Source organism: Amphimedon queenslandica, unplaced genomic scaffold (assembly GCF_000090795.2).
Source record: "Amphimedon queenslandica unplaced genomic scaffold, v1.1 AMPQUscaffold_13478, whole genome shotgun sequence".
NCBI classification, from domain to species: Eukaryota; Metazoa; Porifera; class Demospongiae; order Haplosclerida; family Niphatidae; genus Amphimedon; species Amphimedon queenslandica.
Genome location: NW_003546286.1, coordinates 53,113 through 67,053, shown reverse-complemented (window position 1 = coordinate 67,053; position 13,941 = coordinate 53,113). Strand labels below are relative to the sequence as shown.

The window sequence follows — 13,941 nt, the reverse complement described above, 5'->3', positions numbered from 1 at the left end:
GAGAGAGAGAGAGAGAGAGAGAGGAGAGAGAGAGTGAGAGAGAGAGGGAGAGAGAGGGAGAGGGAGAGAGAGAGGTAGAGGGAGGGAGAGAGAAAGAGAGGAGGGAGGGAGAGAAGAGGAGAAATAATTAAAAGTTGACAAAATAGAGAGAGAGTGAGAGGGGGAGGGAGGGAGGGGGATGATAAATAAGGGACTATTATAAAATAAAGGCTCTTGTGTTTGTCATCTGTTTTCCCTTTAATTCATTAATAAAGTGTTACCTAATAATTGGTATGTCATGCAGATTCGATTATCCCATTCCAGAGACCAATATCCCTAATGGCCTCCCCTCATGTTTGTCTATTATGTAACCTTCATTTTGTGTATGTCTAGCAATCCAATTACTGTCCTTTATCCCTTGCTATACAAGTACAGTGTACATCCACCTGTGTCTGTATGCGCAACCTTCCAATAGCTACAATGTCTGAGCTCAATGCCTTTTCTGGATTAGCCAACATTTAGTGTGTAGCATTACTATATGTCTGACTATTTAATTATTGATTGACATATCTATCCATGCAGACGTGCATTGCAAAGATTGTTTAGTCGTTATTATTGGGTTATGGCTCCATTAGTCTAATACTGTATGTCACGCGAGTGGCTCATAAGGCTTGTCACTATATACTGTGTGTGCTGTGGAGATGTAATTGATCATTCACTTGTAATGTTTTTGAGTTTTCCTTATTTGTTTCACTTTTACGTGTCCATTTGTGTTTAGCTCTTGTTTATTTGCTTATTTGGGTCTTGCAATTCACAATTTATTCTAATTTTCAACTACAAAATGTTATTAACTTATTATTCCCTCTCCCTCCCTCCCTCCCCCCTCTCAACCTCCCTCCCTCTCTCTCTCTCCCTCTCTCTCTGTCTAGTTTGTGCTGAGAATCACATCAGGTCATGGACGATCACTAGGTTCAGAGGACGCATATCAACTCAACCTGGCTCAACTCCTATTGCCTCGTTTAAAGTACTCTCACTTGAAGGAGCTCACTCGCTCTACTACCCAGTAAACTCTATTGGTAAGGAAAACACACACACACATCGTACATGTACATGTGTGTATACACACTCCTTCCTTTTTAATATTTTTTTATTTGAGTGGGGGTATAATCATTGTTTTGGTGGGGAATACCAGGATTGTGTCTTTTAAGGCATTTGTTTGTTAAATTTTATTAAAATTAGTTTGAACTGAGAGAGGAAAGAGAAGCTGCTACCATTTGGGGTACTTATTTATCTCTCGCTAAACCTTATCATCTCTCTCCATTTCCTTTTTTCTAATTGATCAACCCCCTCTCATTCTTTTACACGTACATGCTGTACATGCATCACCTAATTCTTTGATTTCTGTTTCTTCCCCATCAGGTCCTTATGGTGAAGGAGATGATGAGCAAGTGTTTGTCCAGAGAGTCATACCAGACTCTGACACGATATTTGTACGTTTATCATCAACTGGTGAAAGGTGAAGCTATATACACTATACATATATAGCCAATAATGAAAGGAATTAAAGGACCAAAAGGATGTACATGTACAGTGTAGTATAAAATGATATTATTCTGATTGTTATCATTGTTTGTGTAGGTTTGTGTGTGTCTATTATTAAGTTGGAGGGAATTGGGGACTGTTACATTCGTCATTGTGGCTTAATACAGTGACAGTGTTTTTTGGGAGCTCCTTCTATTTGATTATAATAAATATAGCGGTCCTTTAGGATAATAAACAATAGAAATGAATAGGGATTGTACAATTATGCAAGTGTGCATCATTTCTATAGAGTATGAGTGTGACGATAATTCACATACAGTGAACATAATTATAATTATAATTGCGTTATAATACTGAACTCTATTTCCCTTTGCTTGTACTCCATTACATGTAATATGATTCTGTTAATACATACAGTGCATGTGACAGTGCTTCAGTATAATCATGTGTTATATTCCATCGCATAAATCTTATCAATCATCCTTCCTGTACTGCAAAGTGCATGCATGTATATTACTTGTATAGTCTCACCCTAATACATGTGACAGTGTCTCGGTATATCATAATTATGTTATATTCCATTGCCTATAATGTACTAATCTTATCAATCAGGATCACTCTTCCTCTTGTACAGTTGCATACCTGTATATCACAATGTTGCATCTCCAGATGTACTTTTAGTCATTTCTGCTGATTGTATGATTTTTTGTTTTCTTCTTTTCTCAGTAATGGATTGGCCTAACTAATCATTAAAGATGGAATGAGTAGTCTACATGTCAGAGTGTACATTATTTTGAGCTGCGTGTCCATGTACAGTGTACATGGTGTACATGAATGCTGTTTTGTCATGCGTCTAGTCTTTGTGTCTTCCTACAGCTAATGTGTGTGGATTAGATTTTACCAAAATGAGCAAGATTTATTTAATTTTTATTTATTTACTTCCATGCACATTTAGCAGATAAATACTAAAAAAAAGATAAATACTAAAGCTTATTATAAATACAGTCGGCAAAATTATCATTGTGCATGTACATGCATGCTTGTTAGAAGAATTTGCATGTGTGTATATGTTTGTTTGTGTTGATTGTGTTGTGTTTGTGTCCATATCTTGTTGACTTGTGTCACGCTGGAGAGTCTTAAAAGGGATTGTGTTTGCCTTGTATCCATGGCAGCCAATCCTATTTCAATTATTTGGATTTGGAAAGCCAGCCAAGTACGATATTATGGTGTAGGATATATTGGGTATTGTTTTTTCTAGCTTTCTCTCCCTTTCTCACCTTTGAAATATTTTGATTAAGTTAAACAATTAGTTATTTTGCTTTTGAGTCATTGAAGTCTCTCATTTTTATCTAATAACGAGTCACAAGCAACAATGAGATCTAATTAACGAATCGAAGGGATGGAGTTGCTAATAGAGTTATGCGTGCATGTGCCGAGCTTGTGATACATGGAATATAAATGGATTATACACTTTGCTCTTGGCTTCTCGCCTCTGTCTCTTGCTGCCCCTTTTCTTGTTTTTTTTAATGCCTTGCTCCTTCACTCTCTCTCCCTCTTTCTCTCTCTCTCTCTCTCTCTCTCTCTCTCTCTCTCTCTCCCTCTCTCTCTCTCCTCCAGGGTGTGTGAGATTAATTCTGTTGATGGTACCAATATTACTACATATTGTGTTCACGAGTGCGAGGCCATCAATCGTGTTGGGATGCGCTCAAGACGATTCATATTCACTGGCCATGTCAACGGTAGTGTTCAGGTACTACATTATACACAGTAGATATACATGTACATGTACATGTATGGGAGGCTTTGTTAAACTACATGTACAATGTACATAAATACTGTATGCTATATTATGTTCTATATGATATATTTATCTGTACATGTACATGTATATGTATTATTATTATTATTATTATTTGGTATCTCTACATTGTCTATTACGTACATGTACATGTACTACATGTACATATGTATAATTACATGTACATGTATGTATGCATGTGTACTGTTTTTATGTATCGTACAGCTTCAGTACATTCCAATATTAATGTGAACTTTGAGATGTTATCATTATTGCTATTATTGTTATTAAATAATAATAATTGATTATTATTTGATTATTTATTTATTTGCCCTGCGATTGTTATTCCTTTATTGTTGCTCCTTGCCTTGCGGGTAAGTCTGGGCCCTCTGTCTCAACACAGACATGTGGTCATGGACATACCAACATCAATTGCATTGCAATAATTATAAACTGATTAGTATTATACTTGAACATGTGGCATTAGAAGAGGGCAGTGGGCATACAAACAAGTCAGAAATTTTATTTTATTAATGACTCCTGTATCATTGCTTTCCATTGTGCGTATGTAAATGTTATTTCTCAATCAATTGCTTTATATATAATGAGCGGTGTTCCTTCCTCCTTTTTGGACTAATTGATATCCAAAGGCTCATTTTTGATCTTGTTACCAAGGTGTGTCTCTTTGGTAACAGCTGGTTGTCATGGCAAGTTGCTAGTGAACCCATTCATCATTGCTGTTGTGACTCTTTACAAATTGTTGCCAGGAGGATTGGGTTTCTTTTGATTTGCTAATGATAATGAGAGAGCTGTAAACAATATGCTTGCTTGTGGTATTTATTTTATATAAGACGTGTAGAAAGTATCACTGTTTGTGTCCCTCTAAGATCTTTTACATCCAAAGCAATCCTACAACTTAGCAGTGATGGCTTGTAAGTCTTCTGGTATATGAGTGGCTATAGAATCATCCTGTGTACATGTACAGCGTATCTTTAAGTATCGGGTGAGTTACTCTCTTCTCTTTTCTAGTTGTGGGACTTGACTACAGCATTGGAGATATACCACAAGCTACCACCAGGTACCAGTAATGCAGTACATATTCATTTTTGACATTTGACAATAATAGCTAAGCAAATAATATTCAATTAAAAACAGCACCAGTATAATAATATGAGCCATTATTCCATATATACACAAAGATAAGCAGACACAGGGAGATGTGTTAAATTGAATATTTATAAGCAGTGTGACTTATATCATTGGCAGTGGCTTTGGCTAATGATCACACAATAGCACCTGCATGTACTCAATTCTTAATTGTCCTTTTTAGATCAAGAGAAGAAGACACTGAGTCAGCAAGAGCTGTTACATTTGTTAAAGAACTGTGATCTGGCCGGTGCCTCTCGCTCCAGTAGTGTCATGCCCTCTCGGACTCCGTCTCCCTCCCCCTCTCTCCTCAGTATAATGTGTCCAGGATATAAGCCAGTCCCAGCTCCCGTGAGTCATATGGGCACGCCTATATCAACTCCTCTCATGAGACACAATCAAGGGCCAGAAGAACAAGACCTCCTCCTTCCACTTTCTGTTGTAGACGGCAGACAGAATATACGGTCTTCAGGTGTCTTTAGTGGTTCTACTCTTTCTCTTTCCTCTCCCGGCGTGGCTGAAGAGCCTCGGCCATTTGAAGAGGTACATGTGCCAGCTGTTAATAATGATAATAATAATAATGAAGAGGTCATTGGGCAAAGAGATGGAGACGACAAAGACGATAAAGGGACTGATGAAGAATCTCTTGGTTTTAGACGTGTCCTCTCAGATGCCACTGCTAGATACTCTTCTTCCTCTTCGTCTACAACCAGCTCACGTCCGCGTAGTCAGGACTCTACCCTTGATGGGAGTGATGGTGGGGCAAGATTAGTGATGAATAGCTCCAGTGTGTCTTCTATTGATTCTGATAATACACTTGTACCTAGCAGACCTTCATCTAGACTCTCTCCTGATGGGATTGCTAGTGAATCATCATAAAAATACTAACAATTTTATTATTATTATTATTATTATTTTAAATTAAAAATAATGAGACAATCATCATTACCTTATTGTGACTTATTGTTTTTAACACTCTTTAATTGAACGCCCACGTTTATTGGTGGGTGTTAGTTTCTATAAATACTGAGTGACCATCGTGGTTGTTATCATAAACTTTGAGGTTCTTCAATGCCAATGGCGAGTTTCTTTGTGCTATGGCTAGTTTTTGTGCTGCATGCTTCCTCGGCAAGTGAGCCTGCTCCCTGCAACTTCGAGTCCAGTCTGAGAGAAAGGACACTTCTCATTGGTAGGGGGCTTCTCAACAGGTTGGGTATGGAAAACCCTCCGCCTCCACCAGCATCAAGGAACTTCTCTCAGGAAAGGGCAGCGGACTTTAGAGCCGTACAGGCTCTGGGGAATATGCGTCAGGCAGAGGGAAAGCCACCGTGCTTCGATCGAAATGCTTTCTCTACTACAAATTTTGCTACCTTCCCGGTTAAAGCCATCTCTTTACCCTACCTCTATTCACTGCAAAGTAAACATCACATATTATTCTTGATTTTAACATTATCTATCATTCTTTTACATAGTCTATGATCCGTATAAATTTTTTGGTAAGAAGAAAAGGCAAGTGCATCCTCAGTCATCTGCAGTCCCTCCATTCAGCTACCAGTTCACATTCCCCATCAACACCACCTCTGAGGGCAGGGAGTTCTTTTCAAGTGAGCTCATCCTCTTTCGAAAAGTTTCTGAAAGAGGGAGACATTTGTTCAAGAACTTTGAGACGATACAACTCAACTACATTTTCCCCGTTCGCGTAATTTACAAGGGTTTCGTAAGGAGAGAGACAAGAAGGCGACACATTGAAACTAGAGTTGTAGATGCTACTACTGATGGCTACATTAGATTCGATACCACTCGCTCCGTATTCAAATGGCAAGAGATGAACCCTACAGAATCCACTGGATTAATTACATTTGAGATCAAGATACAGACTCCTACTCTCACTAGTACAGGTCACCCCCTCCCTCCCGCCATTGAGTTCAGCACCACAGAAATAGGAAGCTCCCAGTTTGTGATGAATTTTGCAAGACCAGAGAATATACCAGATGCCTCAAGATCGACTCGTAGGGCAAAGCGTCAGAGTCAGGTAGCATCGGCAACAATACCAAAACTTGATACGAGTTTCTGTTTTCCTCGACCAAAAGAACCGAACTGTTGCGTCAGGACCCTCACTATTAATTTTATGCGAGACCTAGGCGTCAATTACAGCTTTATATTATTCCCGGCTGAATATGATTCTAATTACTGCACTGGATTGTGTCCAAACTTCTGGCCCTCTGCAAGCAATTCAACTCTTTTCTTGCAAGGATTCAAACAGACGAATCCAACGTTTGCAGCCCAGCCTTGCTGTTCACCTGAAGACCTTGGCCCTCTCTCTATGATGTTTTTCTCCAATGGTGAACTGGAAATAGTAGAAGTAGAAGACATGATAATCACTTCTTGCATTTGCAGATGAAAATGTATAGGGATTCATGAAAGAATTTTATTGCATCTTTAATAATTATTAATTAATCAATAATTTAATTAATCGTCGCATTGTCATCATGTTGTTTTATTTTAACTCCTAGTCGCATTTAATTAAAAATAAAATGGCGGAAAAGTATCTGAAAGTTTGCGGAGGTTTGTGTCAAGTTCTAAACAGTTTTGAAGGTTTTCTATAATATTTATAGAGCCTTCAATCCCAGGGCTAGCTTTGCCCAAAGCTTTTGAAGAACTTGAGAAGCAGTTTGACTGCGTGGCTAACGTGTGTCGACTGAAAGGATCCCACGAGTCCCAGACGACTGGCATATTGCTCGTCTGTCACGAGCTACAGCGTCTCTTAAGACTATCCTTTGTTGGTAAAAGACTTTTATTTTATGTACTAGCATCATTAATTTTGTGCTTAATTAATTGTGGGTTTGGCCAAAGATTGCATGTATTAATATTTTTATTTTTTCTCTTGTACGATAACAGAAAATGGAATATTAGCAAGTCGTATCGAGATTCTCTCTCGCTATCAAGATGACTGCATCAAAAAAATGGGTCAGTCTTGACTTTTTGACTGTTGTGTACTTCCGCATCTAGCATGAATCGAAATTACATTATTGAAATCTCTTTGTTGAGTAGCACAATGGGTGCTGATGCTATCTAGGGGTTGGTTCCAAAATAACTATGGACATAATAATACAATGCAAATGATTTAGTCCTGTCTTAAAAAGTTGTAATTAGTCATTACAGATTCATGGAAAAGCATATGATATTATTATTATTATTATTATTATTATTATTATTATTATCATTATTTATTAGAGAAACGTCTTAAAGAATTTGAAACCGAACAAAAGGTCACACGGCGTTACATACGAGCCTTGAGGAAGAGGCAATACAGTGAGTATGGTGGTGGTGTGAGTCTGTTATTTTGTCTAAGGTCTCATTGATGTCTTTGTACAGACAAAGACATCACATACCACCCAACCAACCCACACACTAATATCACATTAATGCTTTACAGATTAAAGCATTAATACTGTACTGATTAATACTATAACTGATTAATACTCTACTGATTGACAAGAGAGACAGCGGGGAGAGAGGGAAGGAGACAGCCATCAGACATAGACAGACAGACAAGGAGACTATAGCAATGAAGCCGTATTTTTAGACAATTTTTTCTTTTATATTGCGGAGAGACTATTATGTATTATGTATTATTATTAATATAAGAATATGAGAAGGTGAAGACAAGCAAAGGCAGTGAGTGGTGGATGGTTGATGTCACCTCTAGTGACTACGACTCTCTCTGTGCCCTCTCAAGAGTAAGTCCTGTCTGTTGTCTGAGTATTGTCTGTTACTGGTTAGTGTCTGTGTGTGAGTGCTTTCATGATTTCATTTCTTTGGAGTCTGTTATGTCTATTAACTAATGGCAACCTATACAATATTAACATTATGAAGGAATGGAGAAATTGTCAACTCTCTTATGTATATATGTGATCCTTTATGTGTGTCCCATTACTCCCATACTCCCATGTGTATCGTTTACTCATTCATGAGCTTTGTAATGTATGGCTTTTGTTGTTAAAAATTTTAACCTGTTGTAGCCTCAAAGATCTATAGCAATTATTTTTATTATTTTGATTTTAAATTACATTTGCTTACTATTGAAGCTTGTGTGATTTTTGTATGCTCCGCTAGCATTTGTTATTACTAATAGACATTAATTTTATTAGTTCTTATTGTCTGTTTGTTATTATTGTGTAGATGAATGGCAATCCAAGCCTTGAATTTATGCTAAGACTCAATCAACTTTTATTAGATTTTGTCAAAGACCCTTACACTAATGAGTAAGTACTAAATAAAGAATAGCACTGTGTATTAATATTGTATTACGAATGCTTTAACATTGTATTAATATATCATATTTGTACAGGTTGCTTCTTCCTCCAATGGGCAGTGAAGAGAGAGCAGAGGTATGTTGTTTAGTCTTTCACTGATGAGTACATCTGTCAGTAACACACACAAACACACACACACACACACACAGTAGTTACTAGTTATACTCTAATACATAAACTCTCTCTATACCTTTTATTTTTAATTTTTCCTATTATATCTAGCTCTCCAAGCTGGCTTCTCTCTATAAGCTGAGGTGTAGATTCAATAAGTCTACACAGGTGGCCACTTCTACACTAATCAAAGCAAGGTGGTTTAGTGGTGGCTTTGAGGGGAGGGAATCTACATGTAGTCCACCAGGAGTGGTATTGGATATCCCACCACTCCTTTATATATTATAGTAATAGTATAGAGCTTGTGTCTAATGGGCATCATTTGTATGTACATCTACATTATGAAGTCAAGCTGTTGCATTTACTAATTTTATAATTATAAACTACCTATTTGCTTTCATGATTATTGTATCATATATATTAGAGACTATGTATAGTATACTACAGTCTCTAATATCTATGATTGAATTGATGTTCATTTTTATGTGTATATTAATTGTCACAGGCAGACTTGTGTGCCAGCCTCTGGTGAAGTTGATTTGATACTCAATACATTTACTAAGTAAGTGAAGGAGAGGTGTAGCCTCTATCCTGATTCCTTCTCCCTTTCTGTATATATAGAAAGATGAGAGATGGACCAGAGTCTGATACAGAAGCAGCAAAGGAAGGAGGAGAGAAAAGTGGAGGTACAGTACATGTACATGTACTTATAGTTTACTATGAGAATGTTTATCACACACTCCAAGGGGGCACCTGTACAATGTATGGTACACTACATACAGCATCCACAACTTGTACATGATGTGTGTGTAGTGACATTATACTATTGGTTTCTGGCTTGGGCCCATGGTGTACCACATTGATTATCAGTGTTTGTTTAGTGACACCTACATTGTACATGCATCCCTTCCTTGTCAGTTCTTATATGAAGAGATGAAAGGGTAGCACACTGATTCAATCTGATTAAGAAACATATGTTTCCTTCAACTTTGCACATAAGCACTCCCCCTCTCCCTTTCTTCCACCTACCCTCTGGCCGTCAAAACTTAATTAAGGGAACATAATTAGGTGTGAGACAGTGAGAGTGTTTTCATCTTCTTGTGATCGAATGTACACATATGCCTATTTTCGCACACACAGACCAATTATAGAATTATATTAAATTATGTTTTATTAATTAGATGATACTGCCACAGGCTCATCAATGCAAAGCAACACGGCCAACAATAGTAATGTGACTGATACAGAATCCACTCCTACTAATACTGCTACTAATACTGCTAGCATGACCCCGCCTGTGATAGGAGATGGAGCAAAGGGAAGGAATGAAAATGGAGGAGTAGGAGGAAATATAGGGGCCAGTGGAGGAAGAGGAGGAGGGAGGGGAGGTAGGGCTGGGAAGGGAAGAGGCGGATTAGTTGATAAAGGTGATGGTTTACCCTCGTACATGCTGACACCTGTATCTTCAATGGGAACTGCTACCATTACACTAGAGGGTGAGTTTATACCAGGGGGAGGGGGAGGAGCTAACCAAAGAACAGCAAAGTCGTCTTCTCCTACAACGGACATTGGGCATGTTACGCGTCCAACTCCGTCCGTACGTGTCACTAAATTGGATAATCGGCCGTTTGTACAGGTTGTTCCACCTCCTCAGTCTTCCTCTGCTGGAGTAGTAAAGAAGGGCTCATCTTCATCGTTGGATTCTAATACTGCAACTACCAGTCTTCCTGTGAGTATTTTATCATGTATGCAGTGTATACCGTTCTATTAGCCTTGTTTTAGGTGAAGTAATTTCACCTATCGTAACACTAGTTTGTAAAAAAATTCAGATAGCCAAGCTCAAAATTTTAAAACTTTTTATCATATTATAATGTTTAAATAACATTATTTTTATAGGCTCCACTGCAAGCACCACTCTCACTCCCATCCACGTCATCTCCCTCCACGTCATCAACAGCTGCAGCTTACACTAACCTCCTCACAGCGTCAGGCTCAGCTTCCCCAGCTGCTCTCCACATGGCTCTATTGATGCAGTCCCAGCAGCAGCTGAGGGCACTTACTGCTCAAGTTAATGCCGGAGGTCAGGGACTGTCTCCCCTCACTCTCCCACTACCTCCAGTTCCACCCTCTGCTCCTATCGCCTCTCCTCCTACTAGCTTACCCAGCACTGGCGGTATGACTGCAGGTGTTTCTACAGTACTAGCAACTCCATTGCCAAAGTCTCTCTCTACTGCTACTCCTCCTGTTTCTGGTGGACAGCAAGGAGGAAGGAAAGGAGGAGGAGGAGGAGGTGGTGGGACAAAAAGAGAAAGTACAGCATCTGCTGGGTCTAATTCCAAGAGGTATAGGATAGGTAGCAAGAAGTCAGAGTCTGAGAAGAACAAAAATTCATAATAAGGAACATCAACGGTGATGAGTTATCACCACCTGACATTTACATTTAACCATTTGTATTTAAGCTTTTGTTACTCTTTTTTGTAGCAATCATTGCATTTATGATTCATCAGTAGTAACCTTTCATGATTATTATTTCAATCATAATCAATGCAGCAAGCAAATTAAGGTGTGGCTCAGCAGCTCATGAATCTACTAAATTGCTTGGCAACTGGTTTGGTGTTGGAAGCAACATGGATGCCCTAATAGTGTCTCTTTTGCAATCCTGCGCTGAAGGCAATCCAGACTTGCTTGAGTCTTGCCTTCAATATGGACTGGACCTTAACTTTGTGACAGAAGACGGGCTCACTCCACTAATGTATGCGGTCACTTATGCAGGTATGCATCCCGGCTGCTGCAATGTGAACTTATCGTGCTCTTGTGTAGGTAACACACAAGGAGGTAGCTACTCCAGGATAGTCTATATGCTATTGGAGGCTGGATCCGATCCAAATATTCAAGACTCTCATTATGGACGTACTGCTGGTCACTATGCAGCTCACTGCAAGCAAAGTGACATACTAGAGCTGTTAATGGAATGTGGTAAGGTCACATACATGCAGGCAGGGTTTTCCACAAAGTGAGCTAAACATGAGTTATAACAAGTACTACAATACAGTACATGGCATTTGGAGCGACTTTACAAATTTATTAAAAAATTCAAACGGAATCAGCTAAAACTTTCTACACAACACATGTATCAGAAAAATTATAAAAATGAGGAAATCTTTCCTTTTCATTTTTGACGAAATTTGGCCACCTGTGGCCCAATTTTTGAGCAACTTTAAAGATTTATAAAAAATTCAAACTTGATTGGAATCAGTTCAAACTTCCTACACAGCATCAGTACATGTATACCAGAGAAAATTATAAAAATGGGGAACTCTCTCCTTTTCATTTTTGTCAAATTGTCTTTGGCCCAATTTTTGAGCAATTTGATAATCCACTCACAAGAAGTTGCATGAGCACTATGCCTACACATGCAAATCCTGTGGAAAACCCTGTGGGTTGCAGAAGCACTGAATAGTTTGTTCATGCTCTTGTTTTAGGATCTGATGTAACGATATGTGATATAGAAGGACAGTCAACATTTCACTTGGCCATTACAAATGGTCTTGAGAAGTGTGTAGAGCTGATGGTAGAAACAATACCAGCACTTGTCAACTATACTACACAGAGTGGAACCGCCCCACTTTATCTTGCTGCTAAAGCTGGAAGCTATAAAGTATACAGTACTCTAGTACATGTATTGCTATTATGCATGTTTAATGTATTCTATAGCTTTGTCAGAAGTTCCTTGCTTTTGAGTGTGACCCATACGTTATTGACCCACTGACCTTGCAGTCTCCATTACATGCAGCAGCTGAGCAAGGGCATGCCAGTATTGCAGGACTATTATTAAAGAAAGAACAATCTGTTCTTGATGCCACTGATGCTAGAGGTACATATTATAATGCACTAAATATCTTGATCATCAAAATTTTATTACTGTCTATATTCATATAGGACTAACTCCAGTTCATTTAGCCGCTAGTAATGTATCTTCATCATTGGTCCTTAGTGCAATATGTGATTTGGTTGGCAGTGATGTCCTTGAGTTAACTGATGCTTCTGGTCTCACTCCTCTCATGCACGCTTGTGCCAGCGGAAGTGAAACATGTGTGGAGTTCATTGTAAAGAAAAAAGTGAGAAATGAAATAGCATAAAATTGCATAGCAATAATTCTGGGGAAAAGCTCTTATGCATTCATTCATTCATTGTAGGCCAATTTAATGGCCAAAGACTCTTCAGAGGGAAAGACATGTCTCCATTGGGCGGCTGAGAGTGTCATTGCTTCATCTGACATAATCAGCCTGCTCTGTAAGAAAAGGAAAGGACTAGTAACAGAATTAGATGTTCATGGAAGAATACCGCTTCATTCAGCTGCCACCAGTGGTAATGTTGGAGCCATTAAGAGCCTGTTGGATCATGGATCTGATATCAGTGCAGTTGATAATGATCAATACACTCCTATGCACTGGGCAGTAGGTAAGCATTTATACCTTATACCATGTAGGAAGTTTGAGTCATTTCCAATTAATTTATTTGGGTTATAAATTTATTACCAAAAATGGCTACAGAAAATTTTTTAATCACATCAAGTAATTAGTGTTTTTGTTTTGCATTCTATTACTAATAAAACAAAATCCTATAATATGCTAAGTATTAAAACAAATTAATGGAGCCTTTTTCTGAATGAGTATTTACATTGAAGAAACATAATTGGAGCATTCGTCATTTTCATCGTAGAAAAAGTTGATGATTTAGGTTTTTGTTCTCTTAATAAAAGCAAAGATAGTGCTACTACCTTTAACAATAGCATCTCTGATGTCCCTTCTAAAGAATGACTGGACCAATGGGATGAGAGTAGTCAAAAGTAAAAGAATCACAATAGCTCCAGCATATGCTGTTGTTGATAGAGCATTAGTGAATACTTCAATCACAGCAAAAGAAACAATAGGTGCATAGCACAATATGTGTACTATTATCAGCATACCAAACAATCCAATCACTCTCCTCTCTTGTGCTGCATATGGATTATCAGGACTCAATACTTGTGTGCCAGTATTCTAAGAA

General features: G+C 38.3%; 4 protein-coding genes across 6 annotated transcripts in view; all 4 read left to right on the top strand.

Annotated features, from left to right (window-relative positions):
- Positions 1 to 5,518, top strand: part of LOC100633845 (BTB/POZ domain-containing protein KCTD3) — a 9,796-nt gene extending 4,278 nt beyond the window's left edge. For 2 of the 3 annotated variants that reach the window (XM_019994273.1, XM_019994274.1), the window contains exons 15-19: positions 909 to 1,055; positions 1,399 to 1,495; positions 3,139 to 3,271; positions 4,349 to 4,397; positions 4,650 to 5,518. In XM_019994273.1, the coding sequence (XP_019849832.1) occupies positions 909 to 1,055; positions 1,399 to 1,495; positions 3,139 to 3,271; positions 4,349 to 4,397; positions 4,650 to 5,344 (1,121 nt within the window). In that variant the 3' untranslated portion in view covers positions 5,345 to 5,518. Of the gene's footprint in view, positions 1 to 908; positions 1,056 to 1,398; positions 1,496 to 1,617; positions 3,109 to 3,138; positions 3,272 to 4,348; positions 4,398 to 4,649 lie in introns of those variants that run through there. The other variant, XM_019994275.1, reaches the window with a different exon arrangement.
- A 1-nt stretch (position 5,519) lies between these two features.
- Positions 5,520 to 6,914, top strand: LOC105312053 (transforming growth factor beta-1-like). Its single transcript, XM_011404386.2, has 2 exons — positions 5,520 to 5,882; positions 5,938 to 6,914. Exons 1-2 carry the CDS (start codon positions 5,537 to 5,539, stop codon positions 6,864 to 6,866), a joined length of 1,275 nt encoding a protein of 424 aa, XP_011402688.2. The 5' UTR covers positions 5,520 to 5,536; the 3' UTR covers positions 6,867 to 6,914.
- Positions 6,915 to 6,932: 18 nt separating this feature from the next.
- On the top strand, positions 6,933 to 11,427 carry LOC109580764 (uncharacterized transmembrane protein DDB_G0289901-like). Its single transcript, XM_019994276.1, has 12 exons — positions 6,933 to 7,030; positions 7,081 to 7,248; positions 7,364 to 7,432; positions 7,700 to 7,777; positions 8,114 to 8,205; positions 8,648 to 8,730; positions 8,817 to 8,856; positions 9,004 to 9,089; positions 9,398 to 9,454; positions 9,514 to 9,578; positions 10,074 to 10,621; positions 10,789 to 11,427. Exons 1-12 carry the CDS (start codon positions 7,000 to 7,002, stop codon positions 11,284 to 11,286), a joined length of 1,815 nt encoding a protein of 604 aa, XP_019849835.1. The 5' UTR covers positions 6,933 to 6,999; the 3' UTR covers positions 11,287 to 11,427.
- Positions 11,428 to 11,485: 58 nt separating this feature from the next.
- LOC109580775 (ankyrin repeat, PH and SEC7 domain containing protein secG-like) lies at positions 11,486 to 13,833 on the top strand. Its single transcript, XM_019994311.1, has 7 exons — positions 11,486 to 11,664; positions 11,713 to 11,868; positions 12,375 to 12,550; positions 12,607 to 12,766; positions 12,832 to 13,010; positions 13,089 to 13,353; positions 13,655 to 13,833. The coding sequence occupies exons 1-7, from the start codon at positions 11,520 to 11,522 to the stop codon at positions 13,831 to 13,833; spliced, it is 1,260 nt and encodes a 419-aa protein (XP_019849870.1). The 5' UTR covers positions 11,486 to 11,519.
- Positions 13,834 to 13,941: the final 108 nt, after the last annotated feature.

Bases quoted from the DNA above. Each gene is read 5' to 3' on its own strand.
- LOC105312053 (XM_011404386.2), top strand. From the start codon at position 5,537: ATGCCAATGGCGAGTTTCTTTGTGCTATGGCTAGTTTTTGTGCTGCAT. The intron at 5,883-5,937 runs GTAAACATCACA...TCTTTTACATAG, and splicing joins CTACCTCTATTCACTGCAAA to TCTATGATCCGTATAAATTT.
- LOC109580764 (XM_019994276.1), top strand. From the start codon at position 7,000: ATGGCGGAAAAGTATCTGAAAGTTTGCGGAG. The intron at 8,731-8,816 runs GTAAGTACTAAA...ATATTTGTACAG, and splicing joins AAAGACCCTTACACTAATGA to GTTGCTTCTTCCTCCAATGG. The intron at 9,579-10,073 runs GTACAGTACATG...TTTATTAATTAG, and splicing joins AGGAGGAGAGAAAAGTGGAG to ATGATACTGCCACAGGCTCA.
- LOC109580775 (XM_019994311.1), top strand. From the start codon at position 11,520: ATGGATGCCCTAATAGTGTCTCTTTTGCAATCCTGCGCTGAAGGCAAT. The intron at 12,551-12,606 runs GTATACAGTACT...TGTATTCTATAG, and splicing joins CTAAAGCTGGAAGCTATAAA to CTTTGTCAGAAGTTCCTTGC. The intron at 13,011-13,088 runs GTGAGAAATGAA...CATTCATTGTAG, and splicing joins AGTTCATTGTAAAGAAAAAA to GCCAATTTAATGGCCAAAGA.